Genomic DNA, 22,107 nt, shown 5'->3' with positions numbered 1-22,107 from the left:
AATCTATTGAATACTTCTCTTTTCAAAAGCATTTTCGGGTTTAAATGTTTTCCACTTTGTAGTCAAACTGTTTCATACACCAGAGATACCTGAAGACCTCATTGTGAGGTATACATTGTGACAATTAATTTTAATGTTCAGGTAACTGCTTTTGTATAGCCCTTTCAGGATGTGGTAGACAGTTTCAGCTATGCTATTTAAAAATTCCTTTGCAAATTCCTTTGTGCTAGGTGACTGTCACTATTTTAAAGTATTCCAATTTATTCTTAAGTCCCAATCCAAAACCCAAGCCTTTTAAGTTAGTCAATAAATCGACTAATCTGTACTTCATAGCATTATGACAATGTCTAATTAGAGTCATAGAGATGTACAGCATGGAAACAGACCCTTCGGTCCAACCCGTCCATGCCGACCATGAACTATGTTGTGATCTCTTTCATATTGATGGAACTTTGATGTGAGATAACATAAAGAGATAACTTGGGGATAGGTTCATAAGATTTGGAGGATAGTAATGTAATTGATGCACAGAAATAAATACTTGACATATAGAATATTCCTCCCAAAGATCATCAAATTAGATGGAAAACTGTCTGATGAGGTCTTATGGGGAAACTGGTACATGTATTGCTCTATGTCCTGGGATTAAAGATTATACATGAAACTAATTATATGTTTGATGTCGTTCAGGTTCTGGCTTCTATGGCTCAGTTACCCCCACCTCTTGGGACAACAGACGTGCTTTGTCTCACCTGTGTCTATTTCCCTCTCGTAAGGTGAGACTTTGCTTGCAGACACTCATTCAGACTAATCTGTTTGCGAAAAGCCTCCCATGAAGCTATAGAACAACTATGTGTAACAGATGGCAGAAAAAAATAAACATCTGCATGCTGAGATTTATGGCCCCAAATATTGGTTACAGACGCAATGACACAAGGAAAAATGTATAAAATGCTTTTCTGAAAAAATAGCATTCCTGGCTTCAATGTGGACCCACTGTTACTATTTTGATTCTAAGAATCTGTTCTTTGGTGATATTTTAGAGTATCCTACTGAAGAAGAGACAACACTGGAATGAATTACACCTTGATTTGGTCTCCATCAGAGATAATTTAATTGGGACATGGGGAGTGCTGGTAAAAAGAGAGATGATGATGTTCAAGCTGCATGGATGAGTCAAAATTGATTTCAATTAACTTTTAATAAGGTGAAATTCCCTCTAAAACATGAAAATTGCTGGGTTTAACCCATCAGTGTATTTCACATTTAAAAATACCCATATCCCATCAAATATAATTTTAGTGCATTTTTGGTATGTCTTATAATGACAGAATTGTAATGTTCTTTGATAATTATACAGGATTTTCCATTACAACAATTCCAAAATCCCAAATATGTTGCTTCAAGTTAATTATGCCAATTCAATTTAATTTGGATATTGTTTAATCCACCACATTTATTTAATGGACATAAACTGTAATGGCAGTAGGATGATTATGAAGGAAAAAGAATGGGGATGTTGCGTATTTTGTTTTTTGCAAAACAAAAATATCATTAGATATGCCTTCCAGAACATAATAAGTGATGTACAGTAACAAGTTCTGTGTCGTCTCAGCATGTCCCTCATGGGGAAACCTCCAGACAACACCGTGATGGAAGTGGCTACAGGAAAGAACCTCAAGATCTTACCAAAAAAAGCAAGTTTCAGAACTAACGCATTTGACACATCAGTTAGTCCAGCATGCTGTCGCTGGTTTGATGTCTTTTGTGATGGTGCAGCAATGTATTTTCAACCACAAGCAGAGGGTGAAATCTAATTTCAGGGTGATTTGATGGATGTGAAGCAGGCTGCAGCTACTCATTACACACTGCTTAAATTTCCACTTGACTGGCATGATCTCACTTCGTTGCTCACTTCTGCCTGAAAGAAACCTTTGATTGTTGTGCTTTCTGTGGATTTAATTTATTTGTCAAACATTCACAGAATAGGCACCCAATTAAGGCACATCTCTGCCAAGGTCTCTGCATTGGTTAGACATACATAATTTGCATTACATCTTGTTGATTTCTGCTTCACTGTGATGCAAAGCAGGTGCTGTAATTCTCAGAGAATCTGACATTGAATATTTTATTAGCAGACATTTCCTCCTGTTAAATATAGGGAGATGAGCTGACAATTTCATATTCTTGTCATCACTAAGATTTTATTTTTCAATCTCTCTAATATTGCCTGACTTCACCCTTTCTCAGCTCTTTCGCTGCTGAAACTCTTTGGTGCATCTGGAATTCACTATTTAATGCAACTCTTGGCTGATCTCACATGTCCTGCTCTGTATAAACTTGAGGCCATCCAAAACTCTGCTGCCCATGTCTTAACTCACACCAGATCCCATCCCTTGGGGTGGCACAGTGGTTCAGTGGTTAGCACTGCTGCCTCACAGCACCAGGGTCCCAGGTTCAATTCCAGCCTCGGGTGACTGTCTGTGTGGAGTTTGCACATTCTCCCTGCGTGAGTTTCCTCCAGGTGCTCCAGTTTCCTCCCACAGTCCAAAAGATGTGCAGATCAGGTGAATTGGCCATGCTAAATTGCCCAAAGTGTTAGGTGCATTAGTCAGTGAGAAATGGTCTGGGTGGGTTGCTCTTCAGAGGGTTGGTGTGGACTGGTTGGGCCGAAGGGCCTGTTTCCATACTGTAGGGAATCTAATCTAATCTACTATTGCCTACAATGACTGGAATCACTCCCTAATCACTGAGCTGCAATACCTCCCCTGAACAAATATTAGAAAAGGGTGCATCAATAACCTCCCCTCCAGAAGTGGGCTATTCATATGATGTTATACAGTCAGTACCATTTGCAATTCCTCAGATGTTGAAACAATCTGGGCTTGTATTTAACAAGATCTGGAAATGTTGGGCTGGTTAAGTGGAAAATGACATTCACAAGTCAAATGCAAGGCAACCTCCAAAAACAGACAGAATCTAATCCTTTTCCCTTGTTTAATAGCATGCAATGCTGAATGCCCCACCATTATCACCCTGGGGCTTACCATTGACCAGAAATCTAACTGGATCAAAGATGTAAATACTGCAACTAACAATTCAGGTCAGAGGCTGAAATTCTGTGTAGTGTGTAATTCTTTCCAGGCTCGTCAATACCTGCCCATCATATGTAAAGCATGTCAGGAGTGGAAGGGAAACACTTCACTTGCCTGGGTGGGTGCAACTCCAACCACACTCAAGAGGTATGACACGATCTAGAAAAAGCAGCCCACTTGATTGGCACATTTACTTACCCCACCATAGTCTTACAGTGATAACTGTCAGATGCATTGCTGCAATCCACCAAGTCTCCTTTGAGAGCCACTTCCAAACCCTTGCACTCTACCCACGAGAAGACACCAGACACATGGGAACATCACCATTACCTCTAAGTTCTCTCCAAGCCCCACCCCCTATCCTGATTTGGAACTATCACCATTCCTTTTCTATCGCTGGATCAGAATCATTAAACTCTCTTCCTTATTACTCTGGGTGTACCTGCAACACATGGTTGGGAAGCCTTCAAGAAGACTGTTTGGAGCAACAAATTCTCCTCAAGGCTAACAAATTCGAGACTTTCCAGTGACCCACACATTCCAAGAAAGAATTTTTTAAAAACTGAAATTTCATTCTAAGGTTAATGTAAGTTTTCCACTTTCATGGTGAATGATTCTGTAAATGTAAAGCAAAACAAAGGAAGAAACAAATATTGATGTTCTCCATTAGGGGGCAGCATTGCTTTATTATTGAATTAAAAATCACACAACACCAGGTTATAGTTCAACAGGTTCTTTTTGAAAGCATTAGCTTTCAGAGCACTGCTCCTTCATCAGCTACCTGGTGTTGTGTTATTTTTAATGCTGTCCACTCCAATCCAACACTGGCTCCTCCAAATCATTATTATTGAGTAATAGATTATGTTCCATCACTACATATGATTACATGCAACAAAACCTCAACTTCGAATGTAAATGCCTGAACTATTTAATTAATATGCTGTTGGATATATTTTATGTTATTTATCCTTCATACATTATGTTTAAAATAAGACCAGAGGAGTAAAGTTGATTTATAAATCAACTCTGATGCAAATTCCAGTGCAAGAATTAAGAGTTACGCAGAGCAACCCCTGAACATCATGGGTCATGGTGAGAAAGTTGGAAAAAACTGGACAAATTGAGACCAAATTAACATTGAGACCAAAAAGTCTGGCTTTCTAACCAAGCATATCTGGGTAACCACCATAAGCAACAACCACAAGCACACTATATCCAACACAAACCAGACTTGCTGCATCAACATCTCCATTCCACTACAGTACACTTCTTCTGCACTTCATTGTTGCACTTTGGAGCACACAGGCAGCTCTCATCACAATGTTACTGCAGAAAAATGTACACGCCGGGACAGGCACTCATGGATTAGATGAGGATGCATCTCAAGCTCTTCATTTTCTCTCTTAGCGCTCTCTCACTTTGACACTACTTGAGTGTTAACAGCATCTATGTTTCTTTTTTTGCTTTAGCATCTCTGCCAGAGCTACTGAGTGGCTACTGTCTGAATGGAGTTCCCACATTCTACCCGTATCTGCGTGGGTTTCCTTCAGGTGTTCCAAGTTCCTCTACAGTCCAAAGATGTGCAGGTTAGCTGGTTTGGCCATACTAAATTTCCCATAGTGTTCAGGGATGTGCAGGATAAGTGGATTAGCCATGGGAAATATAGGGCTACAGGGATAGGGTGGGGAGTGGGTCTGGGTGAGTGCTCTTTGGAGGGTTGGTGTGGGCTTGATGGGCCAAATGGCTTGCTTTCCATGCTGTAGGGTTTCTATGATACCAGCGCTGAAAATGTGTTGCTGGAACAGCGCAGCAGGTCAGGCAGCATCCAGGGAATAGGAGAATCGACGTTTCGGGCATAAGCCCTTCTTCAGGACATCCACAAACTCCATCAACAAACACATCGACCTGGACCCAATTTACCAACCACTACAGCGGACAGCTGAAACTGACAACCAGAAGCGGCAGGGACAGACCACTATAAACACCGGAGGAAACATCAAAGAAGCGCTTCGCAGGAGGCTCCCAAGCACTGATGATGTCGCCTAGCCAGGGGACGAAACGTTTGCAACAAAAACTTCCAGCTCGGCGAACAGAACCACAACAACGAGCACCCGAGCTACAAATCTTCGGAACAAACTTTGCTATGTTTAAGATCTGCAGAAATTAATTAAACAACCATAACAAAAGTGCTGCTATCCTTTCAGTACCACTATTGCTGTGAAACATGCTTTTGTTGGTTGTGACCAATACTACACTCTGATTCTCTTTTAATCTCTTTGATACAGCATTATATTGACATGCCCCTGACTATAGTACGAGCATTTCCTTTAGTTGCACCGTTTCTAATACGTGGATCATTCTCTGCTGCTTGATAGTGCTGTGTGACTGTTAACAGCTGGGATTTTCAGATCAACCTCTGTTAGGTTGTTAAACTATTCCAATGTTTGCTCAGATTTAAAATTCTCAAGTTTCATTTAGTTCTTAAGTTTTTCTCAGATATGCCTCAGCCCCAGAAGCTCTGTAGTATGGGTCTCTGCTCCTTTACAGAGATTAAACAATATTCTTCCATGGTTTTGTGAGGAGATTCAATTACAACCTCCTGCTAATATTTCAACTGATCTCTAAACCTCCAAGATCAGTTTGATCTAATTTGGACATAAGAGTCTCCTTCTCCTTGCATAGATTTTTGAGGTTGAAAGGTTTTTTGTTTGAATGTATCACATTCATTTTCATGCTCCTTGCACATTCTTGTTGGCTTATGTAGAAAATAGGCCAGTACAATTCAGGAACAGCCCCTTTGGTCCACTTTGTCTGCACTGACCATGGTGTCATTCTAAACTAATCCTATTTTGCCTCTATAAGGTCCATTTCCCTCTTTTCCCTGCCTATTCACAGTGTCTGTCTAAATGTCTCTTAAGCGTTACTATCACTTCTGCTTCTATTACCTCCCCTGGCAGTGTTCCAGGTGAGAGTGTGGCACTGGAAAGCACAGCAGGTCAGGCAGCATCCGAGGAGCAGGAGAATCGATGTTTTGGGCATAAGCCCTTCATCAGGATAAAGAAGAGTTTATGCGCGAAACGTTGATTCTCCTGTTCCTCAGATGCTGTCTGACCAGCACTACACTCTCGACTCTGAGTTCCAGCATCCGCAGTCCTCACTTTCTCCTAACATCCTCTGTGTAAAAGATCTTGCCTCACACATCTTAAACTTTCCCTCTCTCACAGTTTTCCAAATAAATGGACTCAAATCCATAGTCACAAATGTCCTGCATAATTCTTTGTGCTGAAAATTCCTGGAAATTCGAGGCCAGTAATTTTATTCTAAGAAAATCCACAATCACAATAAAGAATATTAGGAGGAGGTACTACATGATTCTTGAAGAATAGGTACATCTATTGATGAATAATGATGAATGGGAAATTTGGTCCCATGCTATCCAAAGTTTTGAGAAATACAAGGTGATCTCATTGAAACACACAAAATTCCGAAGGGACATGACAGGGTGAAAAATGAGAAATTATTGACTTCTGGCCGAATAATCTTGAACATGGGGCACAGCCTAAGGATAAGGAGTTGACTGTTTAGAACTGAGATAAGGATGGAATGAGCTGCCAGAGGATGTGGTGGAGCTGGTACAATTGCAACATTTAAGAGGCATCTGGATGGGTATATGAATAGGAAGGGTTTGGAGGAATATGGGCCAGCTGCTGGCAGGTGGAACTAGATTGAATTGGGATATCTGGTCGACATGGACAGGTTGGACTGAAGAGTCTGTTTCCATGCTGTACATCTCTATGACTCTATAAATCTCTTCATTCTAAAGGTTGTGAGCATTGGATTTGTTACTAACAGAGCTTAGGATGGTCCATCATTGCAAAAAATTCAGGACAGAGGGCAAAGGATCTGAGGAATCATGGGATTTGGGGAACAGGTAAGAGAGTGGAGTTAAGGTTGAAGACCAGAATGATTGTATTGAGTGATGGAACAAGCTCAACCGGCCAAGTGGTCTGCTCCCACTCTCAGTTACAATACACATATGTTAAGAATAGTCTTCTGGTAAATAAGTCATATGATAAATGGCAGACACTGTAAAATGTCAACATAGAAATTTCCAGTATTAGAAGCAAAACAATCCAGAGCAAAGAAGTATGTGTTGGATGCGAGTGAAGTTCATCTGTTTGAAATTAGTAATACTTGATACAGATCAGAAAGGGATGAAAACAATGTTAGTTATGACAGGGGAAGATATAACCTGACATGATCAAGGCTTCAAGACAGAGGAAATCCTCATGATTTGCCAAGTATTTGCTAGTATTTTCAGAAGTTAAAAATCAGATTTACAATGTAATACTAAACCCACTCAATGTAACTTTCTGCTCTGTGGAAAGAAAGATGCACTCAGCCTGTGATATGCCAGCAGGAGTACAGTAGCCAGGTCATGGTGACTGACAGGCCAGCCTCAAAGCTGCATTCTTCAATCAAATTCTTCTCTTTGGGGATGAGACTACTCAATGTCAATAGTACCTAAGGGTTGTTAGCATGTCAGCTCTCCATTTTGTGCCATACTTATTTTTATTAGTAAATGAAATTGCTCTCCTCCTTTCCCCTTGCTTCAATAGTTGGACATTGACATCTAAACTGGAGATGAAAATGAATCTTCATTAATATAGAATCCATACAATGTGGAAACAGGCCATTTAGCCCATCAAGTCCACACTGACCCTCCCCCCATTCCCCATGGCTATTCCACTTAGCCTGCACACTGACAGCAATTTAGCATGGCCAACCCTCCTAATCTGTACATCTTTTGGACTGTGGGAGGAAATCAGAGCACCTGGAGGAAACCTGCACAGACACAGAGACCATGTACAACACAGACAATTGACCACGGGCAGGATCAAACCCAGGTTCCTGGCACTGCAAGACAGCAGTGCTAACCACTGAGCTATAGGACCATTCACAATTTTTGGGCATCCTAAAATTGCTTTATAATAAATCAAATATGTTAGAAAGTAGGAAATGCAACAAACAGTTTGCAGATAGAAATGTCCCATAAACAGCAGATCTGTAGCAATATATTGAAAGAGAACTAACTGCCAGTCAAAACACCAGGATAACACCTCAACTCTTCTTTAAACATATACATGAAATCATGTATGTGAGGAAAGACAGGACTTTTGATTGCCTCTTCTGACAATGTAGTACTGTCTCATGACAGCACTGGACTGTCAACCGAGATTACTTGCTCATAACCTGAAATGCACTTGACCTCTTGGCTTGTGAGTGAATAATTTGTGTTGCCACTTAGCCAAAGCTGACAATTACAATGACAACTTATCTGGCACCTTTAATATACTGAAACCTCCCAAGGTTTTTGACTGGAAAATCATAAAACAAAGTATTTTTCTAAACCTGAGAGATAAAGGTTCGTACAAAGATATGAATCAGGAGCAGGAGTAAGCTATTCAGTTTCTCAATCCTGCTCTGCCCCACCATCATAATCTCAAATCCACACTCTTGCCTATCCCTAATAACCTTTCAACCCATTTTGTTAACAAGAATCTATTGACCTCTATCGATCAAGAATCTATCAATCTGCCCTGGAAAATATTCAAGGATGCTCCTTAATTTGTGAAGAGAGTTCCAAAAACTCATGATCCACTGAGAGAAAACATTTCACCTAACCTCTGTTTTAAATGGGCAACTCCTGATTTTTAAACATTGACCCCTAATTCTAGATTCTCACATAACAGGAAATATCCTCTCCATATCTACCCTGACAGGTCCCTTCAGGATTTTATATGTTTCAATCAAGTCACCTCTTACTCTTCTAACTTCTAGCAGATCAAACAATGTTCTTAGTAATCCAATAGCTGTGGCATTTGAATAGTTGTTTGCTTCTGTTTTACTCCTAGACCCAGTGGTTTTTTGTGCTGTATTTTCTGGTCAAGTCTGGCTTGACTGTCTGCTTGCAGTTGACATGCTTTGGATTGATGCTGCACGGGTTCTGTATGAAAGAACAGTATAAAACCAATTTCTCTTGCCATCCATTTGGACCATTCATGTAAGTGGCAATTTGATTTCTGTTATCATATTTTAATAGAACAATGCAGAAATAGGCTATTTAATTCATCATGTCCATATGGATTGAGTGGTACTGATTACTTCTTTAATATATTTACACATGCAGTGACTAAACTAGCTCGGTTGGCTAAATGACTAGTGTGTGGATCAGGTTACAGCCAACAGGGGATGTTTGATTCCAAATCTTGCTGAGGTAAAATTAGGGACCCTCCACCTCACTCTGCTCCTGAAGATGGAAGAAATTGGCAGACCACCACAAAAAATAAAACTTTTAAGAAAACAGCTCTGGATGAAGCTTCAGTAAATAGTGAAGCAAGGACCTGTTTTTGGGCAGATCACACCCTGAAAGTGTATTTATAAAGAACCATAGGAAGGTTCCAGGACAGAATGAGGCCATTTGGCTGAATAAGCTTGCCACTTATTCTAGTCCCACCTGTCCCATAACTTTGCAGGTTACAGAGCTTCAGGTACTGATGTGGGTTGCTTCTAAATGAGTTGAGTGTTTGCACCTCAACCATCAAACTGGACAGCAAATTCCAGACAGTCACCACCATCCAGGTGAAAAGGCATGTCCCCTCTAATCCTACTAACAATCACCCTAAATCTGTGTCCTCTGGTAATGCTCTGCTAGGGGAAACTAGTCTTCCCCTTCCACTGTATCCAAGTCTCTCACTATTCTGTACATCTCAATTAAACCACTGATCAGTCTCCTTTGTTCCAAGGAAAACAACCCTAACCAATCCAATCTTTCCCTGTACTTGCCATTTTCAAGCATGCTATTCATCAGCATGTGAGGCGTGATGACTCTCAAGTTGAACCAATATCAGACATTTTTCTCTAACGAGAGAGCAACCCTAGGACCTGCTAAAACTATGCCAACTTTACTTAATTTTATGAAACATTGAAAGATAATTTACAACTGATAATTTAGCTGAATACTGTACAATATAGTGTACGGCCATCTCATAATGATGTGATTGAGAGAAGACAGAGACAAAGATATGGAGGAATTTCTTCCCTCAGGGCGGTGAATCTATGGAAATCTTTAAAAGAAAAGCATTTTTAATAGAGGTTGTGTCATTAAGAATATTTAAGACTGTGACAACACCGTGGGGTGGCACGGTGGCTCAGTGGATAGCACTGCTGCCTCACAGCACCAGGGTCCCAGGTTCGATTCTTGACTGTCTGTGTGAAGTTTGCACATTCTCCCCGTGTCTGCGTGGGTTTCCTCCAGCTGCTCCGGTTTCCTCCCACAGTCCAAAGATGTGCAGGTCAGGTGAATTGGCCATGGTAAGTTGCCCATAGTACTAGGTGCATTAGTCAGAGGGGAATGGATCTGGGTGGGTTACACTTCGGAGGGTTGGTGTGCACTTGCTGGGGATTGTTTCCGCACTGTAGGAAATCTAATCTAATCTTAATCAGTATGGCAGTCAAGGGGTATGGAGAAAAGACAAGAATATGGAGTTGAGGATTATCAGATCACCCATGGTCTCATTGAATGGTGAAGCGGACTTGATGGCCAAATTGCCTACTCCTATGTCTTATAGCTGCTATCATCCAGAAGACCATATTATAACATACCACTGCTGTGTTTAAGATATGAAAGGATATACAGGAAGTGGAATGTAGTTGACATGAAGATAATATTCAACTTTGTTGCAGTCCACAACATTGTGTGTGAGATAATAAAGGTAACACTCCTATTGTGTAATTTTTGGTGGCTAATGGAGGCCACCCAGAATCAAGTAACTTTCATTAGTAGTTATTGTATGCTGATATTTGACTGTGGGGGTAGCCCTGATAAGGGAATCAGTCGCTTGACAGAACTAATTTGAGTTTAAGTTCATCATTTTTACTGAGTAAAGGCATGAATGGAAACAAGTTGCTTCCAAAGCAAGAGAGAAATCACTAGGGAGTATAATAATAGCTAATTCTACATCAGAATGTCAAAAGTAAAGACAGATGACTGGACATCTGGTAAAGGATTCGTAGGGATATAGGATTGCTATAATTCTCCAACTCATGGAGGGTTTCAGGGAATACCTTGGGGATAGACGCACCTAACAACCCCACTGCCCTGTGGCTGACCACTTCAACTCCCCCTCCCATTTCACCAAGGACATGCAAGTCCTGGGCCTCTTCTACCACCAAATCCAAGCCACCCTACGTTTGGAGGAAAAACGCCTTATCTTCCACCTTGGGACCCTCTAACAATATGGCATCAATGCCAACTTCACCAGTTTCCAAATCTCCCTTCCTCTCAGCTCATCCCAGATCTAACCCTCCGACTCGGCACCACCCTCTTGTCTTGTCCTACCTGTCCATCTTCCTTCGCACCTCCCAACCAATCTATCACTAATAGCTCCCACCTGCATCCACCTATCACCTTCCCAGCTACCTTTCCCCAGCCCTACCTTCCTATTTATCTCTCAGCCCCCTTCCCCTCCACATTCCTGATGAAGGGTTAATGCCCAAAACGTCAACTCTCCTGCTCCTCCAATGCTTCCTGACCTGCTGTGCTTTTGCCACACTTTTCGACTCTGACTCTCCAGCATTTGCAATCCTCATTTTCTCCTCCAAGCAAAATATTGCAGATGCTGGGTATCTGAATAAAAACACAAAATGATGGAAATACTCAGTACATCAAGCAACATTTGTGGAATTAAACAACGTTAATGCGATAATTGTTTAGCAAAAATCAGGTAAGGTGATTTTTTGTTTGTTTCCGTGAGTTATCTCACGTAATTCTCTGCAACTGACCTCCTTGTGTACACATCATTCACCTTCTTCTGCTAACTGTACTTAACACAAAGCTATGTTAGTGTAAGGGACTGCTATTCTTTCCCTAATGCCCAGTTTGCATAACGTCTCATCAGTGTTCAGGACTAACCTTATCCCATCTTGGCTGACTTGGAAAGACAGACTTGATTGACATGACACAAATTCCCTAACTGCAGGCTCTGAACCTTCAGGCCTGACCCCAGAGTTGCAGAACCCCTAAATTTGAGCAGCCCAAGCAGCAAACTGACTACATTCAAAGCCCTGGAATGAGATCAGCTACTTCCCTTGACTAGCTATGGTGGGACACACTGAGATATGACATTCCCCTTTGATCTGACTGAGGACTACTCCATTTAGACATTGAGACATGGTCATTTGGTTGATGCACATACAGTGTGTCTGCTGCGTAGGCTGCTTGCACGTGGTGCAGACATGCACTTGACATAGCGCATTGCCATATGGCAACTTATCCACACCCTTGAATAATCACTGATGGCAGACTTGGGAAGCCACTTGACTTTGTATCTGTTGTCAAAGGCAAGGCAAGGTGACCCTGTAAGTTCTGAATGAGGCAGGCAAACTAAATAGGCAACGCTAGGCAGAAATGCTGTGAGCGTCCAAGAAGTGGCAAACTGTGAGAGATCTAAGAAGTCAAGCGAAGACCACTAAGATGCACCATGCCTCTCCCTGCACTCAACTGTCACAGAGTCATAGAGATGTACAGCATGGAAACAGACCCTTCAGTCCAACCCCTCCATGCCGACCAGATATCCCAACCAATCTAGTTTCACCTGCCAGCACCCAGCCCATATCCCTCCAAATCCTTCCTATTCATATACCCATCCAAATGCCTCTTAAATGTTGCTAATGTACCAGCCTCCACCACATCCTCTGGCAACTCATTCCATACACCTACCACCCTCTGTGTGAAAAAGTTGCCCCTTAGATCTCTTTTATACCTTTCCCCTCTCACCTTAAACCTATGCCATATAGTTCTGGACTCCCCGACCCCAGGGAAAAGACGTTGTCTATTTATCCTATCCATGCCCCTCATAATTTTGTAAACCTCTATAAGGTTACCCCTCAGCCTCTGATGCTCCAGGGAAAACAGCCCCAGCCTGTTCAGCCTTTCCCTATAGCTCAAATCCACCAACCCTGGCAACATCCTTGTAAATCTTTTCTGAACCCTTTCAGGTTTCACAACATCTCTCCGATAGGAAGGAGACCAGAATTCCATACAATATTCCAACAGTGGTCTAACCAATGTCCTGACAACCCTCAACATGACCTCCCAACTCCTGTACTCAATACTCTGGCCATTAAAGGAAAGCCTTCTTCACTATCCTATCTACCTGTGACTCCACTTTCAAGGAGCTATGAACCTGCACTTCAAGGTCTCTTTGTTCAGCAACACTCCCTAGGACCTTATCATTAAGTGTATACATCCTGCTAAGATTTGCTTTCCCAAAATGCAGCACCTCGCAATTATCTGAATTAAACTCCATCTGCCACTTCTCAGCCCATTGGCCCATCTGGTCAAGATCCTGTGTAATCTGAGGTAACCCTCTTCGCTGTCCACTACAACTCCAATTTTGGTATTATCTGCAAACTTACTAACTGTACCTCTTATGCTCGCATCCAAATCATTTATGTAAATGACAAAAAGTAGAGGGCCCAGCACCGATCCTTGTGGCACTCCACTGGTTACAGGCCTCCAGTCTGAAAAACAACCCTCCACCACCACCCTCTGTCTTCTACCTTTGAGCCAGTTCTGTATCCAAATGGCTAGTTCTCCCTGTATTCCATGAGATCTAACCTTGCTAATCAGTCTCTCATGGGGAACCTTATCGCTCACCTTACTAAAGTGCATGTAGATCATATCTATTATCTGCCCTCATCAATCTTCTTTGTCACTTCTTCAAAAAACTCAATAAGTTTGTGAGACATGATTTCCCACACACAAAGCCATGTTGACTAACCCGCATCAGTCCTTGCCTTTCCAAATATATGTACATCCTGTCCCTCAGGATTCCCTCCAACAACTTGCCGACCACTAAGGTCAGGCTCACCGGTCTATAGTTCCCTGGCTTGTCTTTACCGCCCTTCTTAAACAGTGGCACCACGTTTGCCAAACTCCAGTCTTCTGGCACCTCAACTGTGACTATCAATGATAGCCTCAGCAAGAGGCCCAGCAATCACTTCTCTAGCTTCCCACAGAGTTCTCAGGTACACCTGATCAGGTCCTGGGGATTTATCCACCTTTACCCGTTTCAAGACATCCAGCACTTCCTCCTCTGTACTATGGCCATTTTACAAGATGTCACCATCTATTTCCCTACAGTCTATATCTTCCATATCTTTTTCCACAGTAAATACTGATGCAAAATACTCATTTAGTATCTCCCCCATTTTCTGTGGCTCCACACAAAGGCCACCTTGCTGATCTCTGAGGGGCCCTATTCTGTCCCTAGTTACCCTTTTGTCCTTCATATATTTGTAAAAACCCTTTGGATTCTCCTTAATTCTATTTGCCAAAGCTATCTCATGTCCCCTTTTTGCCCTCCTGATTTCCCTCTTAAGTATACTCCTACTTCCTTTCTACTCTTCTAACAATTCACTCGATCTATCCTGTCTATACCTGACATATGCTTTCTTCTTTTTCTTAACCAAACCCTCGATTTCTTTAGTCATCCAGCATTCCTTATACCTACCAGCCTTACCTTTCACCCTGACGGGAATATACTTTGTCTGGATTCTTGTTATCTCATTTCTGAAGGCTTCCCATTTTCCAGCCGTCCCTTTACCTACGAACATCTGCCTCCAATCAGCTTTTGAAAGTTCCTGCCTAATACCGTCAAAATTCCTTGTACCAACATTACAATGAAAGGTGTGAGTGTGATCCAAAGTAGAGAAGCGTATTTCAAGCAAGTCGGAAGTGAACCATGAACACGCAGTGAGGTGAGTGCAAGCCTGATACCAATCTCTGTGGTCAAGGTTGGGGAGGGAGTGGATGCAAGTAGTTGTTGCCCATGCAATATGCCTGGAGATGTTTTGCTAACCAAATGTAAGGAATTGTCACCATCTGCCTTCTAGGGAAATAGCAAATTGCTTGTCAATGAGGCAAGAATAGATAATAATGGGATGTTAATGAATACAAATAGGCTTCTTTCTGCTCAATGGTAAGCTTCTAAGCTCACCTTGAAAACCGTGGTGGAAAAGAAAATCTTCTCAACATCAAGGGTCTCATTTTTCTGATCTTGCCATATTTTGCCAACTGACTCGCTACTGACCACATTTTTTGGGGGCTGGGAAATTTCAAATCAATATTTCACTGCCAGTGATCAGAACTAAGGAAACTTAGGATTTGAGCAAGTTAAAGGCAGAAAGGAGAGCAAAACAGCAGGTAGAATTGACCCAATGGGCCAAATGGACAATTATGGCTTATTAAATCTTATTGCCTTATAGAAGATTGCGAGGAGCACTGGAGGGATTACCAACAAAAGATTTCTCAGCGTAAGGGTTTATTTTAACCTCTCTTCTTGCCAATATTCAAGGCACCAAACAGTCCTTCTGTGTACAATAACAACTTCCTTGTATTTTCTGCAGTTAATAGATTGCATTCATTGCCCATAATGCAGTCTCTTTTATACTGGGGAGACAAAATGCAAACAGTGTGATTGCTTTGATGAACACAACCATTCTGTCTCCAAGTATGACCCCAAATTTCCAATCATTTATTGTTTAAATTCTCTGCCTTATTCTCATTCTGCTCTTTCTGTCCTGGACCAGACACAGTATTTCAACAAAACTGAACAGAAGCTCAAAGAGCACAACCTTATCATTGACTAGACATGCGGAAGCCTTCTAAGCTCCATATTTTATTCAAGGATTTTACATCACAACCCCTGGCCTGGAATCGGATTCTGGGTAATCCAAGATGAAGGATGGGAAAAATTTCTGGCTGTAACAGCTGCTCCTTTTTTGAGGTATTTTAGATGTTGGAGGTGATTTCCTCGAATTCCAGGAGCAGCAATTACTGTTTGATATGCAGTTACATTGTTTTGGAACTTTGGAGAAAAAAGTAGTCAAAACAACAGCACTTTTAAAAGGGAGAGGAAGAGACAAAGGAAGCACATGGTGAGGTCAGTGCAGGAGAGAGAGAGAGAGAGAGAGAGAAAGAAACCCACATTGCTAACTAACACAGCAGTGAACCTGCACAGTTACTGCCTTTGCTGTTTAATTCAAGTATCGCTGAACATCAGAGTGAGTCTGGGAAAATTTACAAACAGTGAAATTCACAACTAATCTTGTGGAAACATTTTTGGAAGAGGTCACAGCACAGAAACAGATAAGTGATTAGGTGAATATTTTAAGCATGGCCTTACAGTAAGTCTGCAGTAGTGATTAGAGTGGGTTCTATCTTGATTATATGTTTTATTGAATATGTCTCTTGATTAAACTTAAAATATAAGCCATAAGTATTAGTTTAACCTGGAGCAGTGTTTTGTTATTTTCTGGGCCTGTAGATTGAAAGAAGCAAAAACGGCCATTAGTAGACTGATATGGTCTTCTTGTTGGATGTGGGATTTTAGGGAGAGTTTATAGGTAACTGAGTATTATATCTGCAATAAATGCCGTTGGTTGCGAATCCTATCAGATCGAATAGATCGTTTGGAGAGACAGTTAGAGACAATGAAGAATTTACAAGAGCAAGGAGATGTGATGGACGGCAGTTATACGAAGGGGGAAAAGTCAAACAAGTATACTGTTTTGGAAAATGTAGAGGGGATGGATTCTCAGGGGAACATAGCATGAACAGCCACTTTTCTGGTATTGAGACGGGCTCTAATGCAATGAGGGGTACGACGGGTTCTAAGAGATCGATTCCGTTAGGGGACTCTATAGTCTGAGGTACAGATAGACGTTTTTGTGGCCAGCAGCAAAAAATCAGAATGGTGTGTTGCTTCCCTAGTGTCAACATCATGGATGTCTCAGAGAGGGTACAGAATGTTCTCACGGTGGAGAGGGGCCAGCAGGAGGTCATTATACACATGGAACCAACAACATAGGAAGGGAAAAAAGTTGAGATTCTGAAGAGAGATTACAGAGAGTTAGGCAGAATTCAAAAAGGAGATCCTCGAGAGTAGTAATATCTGGATTACTCCCGGTACTATGAGCTAGTGAGGGTAGGAGTAGGAGGATAGAGCAGATGAATGCATGGCTGAGGACCTGCTGTATGGGAGAATGATTCACATTTTTGGATCATTGGAAGCTCTTTTGGGATAGAAGTGACCTGTACAAGAAGGACAGATTGCACCTAAATTAGAAGGGGACTAATATACTGGCAGGGAGATTTGCTAGAACTGCTCGGGGGGGGGGGGAAACCCAGGGGCATAGTGAGGAAAGAGATCAATCTGAAACTGGTACAGTTGAGAACAGAAGCCAATCAAACAGTCAGGGCAGTTAGGGACAAAGCAGAGAACAAGGTAAGACTGATCAATTAAACTGCATTTATTTCAATGCAAAGGGCCTAACAGGGAAGGCAATGGACCCAGGGCATGGTTAGGAACATGGGACTGGGATATCACAGCAAATACAGAAACACGGCACAGGGATGGACAGGGACAGGACTGGCAGCTTAATGTTCCAGGATAGAAATGCTACAGGAAGGATAGAAAGGGAGGCAAGAGAGGAGGGGGAGTGGTATTTTTGGTGAGGGACAGCATTACAGCTGTACTGAGGGAGGATATTTCCGGAAATACATCCAGGGAAGTTATTTGGATGGAACTGAGAAATAAGAAAGGGATGATCACCTTACTGGAATTGTACTATTGACTCCCTAATAGTCAGAGGGAAATTGAGAAACAAATTTGTAAGGAGATCTCAGTTAACTGTCAGAATAATAGGGTGGTTATGGTAGGGGATTTTAACTTTCCAAACAGAGACTGGTACTGCCATTGTGTTAAGGGTTTAGGTGGAGAGGAATTTGTTAAGTGTGTACAAGAAAATTTTCTGATTCAGTATTCAGTACTTACTAGATAAGGTGCAAAAGTTGACCTACTCTTGGGAAGTAAAGCAGGGCAGGTGACTGAGATGTAAGCGGGGGAGCACTTTGGGGCCAGCGACCATAATTCTATTAGTTTTAAAATAGAGATGGAAAAGGATAGACCAGATCTAAAAGTTGAAGTTCTAAATTGGAGAAAGGACAATTTTGATAATATTAGGCAAGAACTTTCAAAGGTTGCTTGGAGGCAGAAGTTCACAGGTAAAGGGATGGCTGGATAATGGAAAGCCTTCAGAAATGAGATAACGAGAGTCCAGAGAAAGTATATTCCTCTTAGGATGAAAGCAAAGGCTGGTAGGTGTCGGAATGCTGGATGATTAAAGAAATTGAGGGTTTGTTAAGAAAAAGATGGAAGCATATGTCAAGTGAATTCTTAGAAGAGTATAAAGACAGTAGGAATATACTTAAGAGGGAAAACAGGAGGGCAAAAAGGGGACATGAAATAGCTTTGGCAAATAGAGTAAAGGAGTATCCAAAGGGTTTTTACAAATACATTAAGGACAAAAGGGTAACTAGGAAGAGAATAGGGCCCCTCAAAGATCAGCAAGGCAGCCTTTGTGTGGAGCCGCAGGAGATGGGGGAGACACGAAACAAGTATTTTGCATCAGTGTTTACTGTGGAAAAGGCTATGGAAAATATAGAATGTAGGGAAGTAGATGGTGACACTTTGCAAAATGTCCATATTACAGAGGAGGAAGTGCTGGATATCTTGAAATGCATAAAAGTGGATAAATCGCCAGGACCTGATCAGGTGTACCCTAGAACTCTGTGGGAAGCAAGGGAAGTGATTGCTGGGCCTCTTACTGAGATATTTGTATCATTGATAGTCACAGATGAGGTGCAGGAAGACTGGAGATTGGCTACCGTGGTGCCCCTGTTTAAGAAAGGTGGTTAGGACAAGCCGGGGAACTATAGACCAGTGAGCCTGATGTCGGTGGTGGGCAAGTTGTTGAAGGGAATCCTGAGGGACAGGATGTACATGTATTTGGAAAGGCAAGGACTGATTAGGAACAGTCAACATGGCTTTGTGTGTGGGAAATCATGTCGCACAAACTTGATTGAGTTTTTTGAAGAAGTAACAAAGAGGATTGATGAGGGCAGAGCATTAGATGTGATCTATATGGACCTCAGTAAGTCATTCAACAAGGTTCCCCATGGGAGACTGGTTAGCAAGATTAGATCTCATGGAATACAGGGAGAAGTAACCCTTTGGATACAGAACTGGCTCAAAGGTAGAAGACAGAGGGTGGTGGTGGAGGTTGTTTTTCAGCCTGGGGGACCTGTGACCAGTGGAGTGCGACAAGGATCAGTGCTGGGTCCACTACTTTTCATCATTTATATAAATGATTTGGATGTGAGCATAAGAGGTACAGTTAGTAAATTTCAGATGATAGTAAAATTGGAGTTGTAGTGGATAGCAAAGACGTTTACCTCAGATTACAACATAATCTTGATTAAATGAGCCAATGGGCTGAGAAGCAGATGGAGTTTAATTCAGTTAAATGTGAGGTGCTGCATTTTGGAAAAGCAAATCTTAGCAGGACTTATACACTTAATGGTAAGGGTCTGGATTAGTGGTGCTGGAAGAGCACAGCAGTTTAGGCAGCATCCAAGGAGCAGAATGGTAAGGTCCTAGGGAGTGTTGCTGAACAAAGAGACCTTGGAGTGCAGGTTCATAGTTCCTTGAAAGTGGAGTCGCAGGTAGGTAGGATAGTGAAGAAGGTGATTGGTATGCTTTCCTTTATTGGTCAGAGTATTGAGTACAGGAGTTGGGAGGTCATGCTGTGGCTGTACAGGACATTCATTAGGCCACTGCTGAAAGATTGCTTGCAATTTTGGTCTCCTTGCTATCGGAAAGATGTTGTGAAACTTGAGAGGATTCAGAAAAGATTTACAAGCATGTTACAAAGGTTGGAGGATTTGAGCTATAGGGAGAGGTTGAGTAGGCTAGGGCTATTTTCCCTGGAGTGTCGGAGGCTGAGGGGTGACCTTATAGAGGTATATAAAATCATCAGGGGCATGGATAGGATAAATAGACAAAGTCTCTTCCTTGGGGTGGGGGAGTCCTAACCTATAGAGGGTATAGGTTAGGGTGAGAGGGGAAAGATATAAATGGGGCCTAAGGGGCAATGTTTTCACGCAGAGGGTGGTCTGTGTATGGAATGAGCTGCCAGTGGAAGTGGTGGAGGCTGGTACAATTGCAACATTTAAGAGGTATTTGGGTGGGTATATGAATAGGAAGGGTTTGGAGAGATATGGGCCAGGTGCTGGCAGGTGGGACTAGATTGGGTTGGGATATCTGGTCGGCATGGACATCTTGGACCGAAGGGTCTGTTTTCGTGCTGTACATCTTTGTGACTCTAATCCCTACAGTGTGGAAACAGGCCCTTCTGCCCAACAAGTACATACTGACCCTCCGAAGTGTGACCCACCCAGAACCATTCCCCTACTACTCTACCTTTACCCCACACTAATGCACCTAACCTACCCATCCCGGAACACAATGGGCAATTCACCTAATCTGCACAACTTTGGATTGTAGGAGGAAACCAGTGCACCCAGAGGAAATCCACGCAGGCACAGGGAGAATGTGCAAACTCCACACACAGACATTCACCCGAGGCAGGAATCGAAGCCAGGTCCCTGGCGCTGTGAGGCAGCAGTGCTAACTGCTGAGCCACTGTGCTGCCCCAAATTTAGTCTTGTCCTTCTGCACTTTTTTTTGTTTCTGTCTCATTTTCTCGATATTTCCTTTATTTTGCATTCAGATGTATTTTGTTTTCAGGCTCCTACCATTCAGACTTCTCCTTATTTGTCCCATTACTGTTCTGTTTAACCTTGCAGCTCGAAATGTTTTCTTTCATCTTGGGTGTAATTATTGTGAGACACAGATGTTGGGAATTGTGGTGGTGAGGTGTGTGTGGTGAAAAGTGTCATGATTGGATCAAGGTCAGCTAGTTGGGCCTCATAGAATATGAGTTTCCTGATTGGGGCTGTTAACCTGGTCCAATCGGGGAGTCCTGGCTGACAGACATAAATTGGGGTGTCAGGAGTTCTATTCACTCTAGAAGTCAGCTCTGAGCTAGCTGGCTCGGTGTCATGTACTATGCATGTGTAAATAAAGGGTGACTTGGTGATGGGTGACTTGAGTTAGTTCAGAAAGTGGTGGTAAAATGCCAGGAAACCCTGTCAGGATGGCATTCAACATAATCTCACTGCCAGTGAGGTATCCCAGTGGCTGGATTGGCAGACGCTCAAGTTGCACAATTGTGCCCACCTGAGCTCCTGGTATTTTCCAGAGGTCGAGCAATCCCCTATCCGTGAAGTGAGGTGAGAAGCTGTGAGTAGACAGACTCCCAGAAGCTTCCAAGGCATTCTGGATTTGACAGGTGGCAGGCAGGGGAGTCAAGGGTAGTTGAGCTTTCAGAGCCGCAGGCTCTATGGTGAAAGGAGATGCCACCAGCAGTAAATAATACTTGTGCCCCAAAACTGTGGCTATCACACCTCTGCCCAGTCTCCGGACACTTGCTCTATGAAGCATTCATTAATGCTCTCTCTTCTCAGTGCAATTCAATATGGTGCCCATCTCTCTTGCTGGTGCTGTCCTGATAATCTCTGATTGAAATAGCAACATTGAAAGCCCACTTGCAAACTAAATTGCTAACTGCCCCACCTGCAAGCTGTTAATTTCCCCCTCTTGCTCAAGCATGCCAGCAACCAGAAATCATCCTGACAATGAGAACACCAACACTTTAGCAAAACCTCCCCCTTCGACTCTTTTGCACTCTATCCTATCACAGATACTTTTGTTCTCCCTTGCAACCTGCCACTGTTTGGTCTGCTCGTATTTTTTTTTCACATTCTCTTTTATAGTTCTATATCACATGCAGTGCTATTTGTATTTATCTTCCAAAACCATGTTGTATTTCCATTCAGAGAAGGAAAAATAGATCATAGCACAATAAAATGGTGCAGCATAGATGGAGGCCATTAGGCCCATTGTCTTTGCTGCACCAGCTTTTTGAAGGAGCTGTTCAATTAGGCTGACTGTCGTGTTCACTGACATAGCCCTGCAAATCATTC

The 22,107-nt window shown here is 42.3% G+C and overlaps 2 protein-coding genes across 2 annotated transcripts in view; one reads left to right on the top strand and one right to left on the bottom strand.

Annotated features, from left to right (window-relative positions):
- The window catches only part of LOC122560525 (GRB2-related adapter protein-like), a 262,677-nt gene that overhangs the window by 157,261 nt on the left and 83,309 nt on the right, over positions 1–22,107 (bottom strand). The window lies entirely within an intron of this gene.
- The window catches only part of LOC122560527 (transmembrane protein 94-like), a 109,657-nt gene that overhangs the window by 46,219 nt on the left and 41,331 nt on the right, over positions 1–22,107 (top strand). The window contains exons 11-13 of the mRNA XM_043711235.2: positions 691–776; positions 1,616–1,730; positions 9,011–9,159. Coding sequence (XP_043567170.2) covers positions 691–776; positions 1,616–1,730; positions 9,011–9,159 — 350 coding nt within the window. The remainder of the gene's footprint in view (positions 1–690; positions 777–1,615; positions 1,731–9,010; positions 9,160–22,107) is intronic.

Source organism: Chiloscyllium plagiosum, unplaced genomic scaffold, assembly GCF_037043375.1.
Source record: "Chiloscyllium plagiosum isolate Xiang-an unplaced genomic scaffold, Cpla_swu_hap1 HiC_scaffold_20, whole genome shotgun sequence".
Taxonomy (NCBI): Eukaryota; Metazoa; Chordata; class Chondrichthyes; order Orectolobiformes; family Hemiscylliidae; genus Chiloscyllium; species Chiloscyllium plagiosum.
The sequence above is the reverse complement of the archived record's forward strand: the minus strand, read 5'-3'. Positions and strand labels throughout refer to the sequence as shown.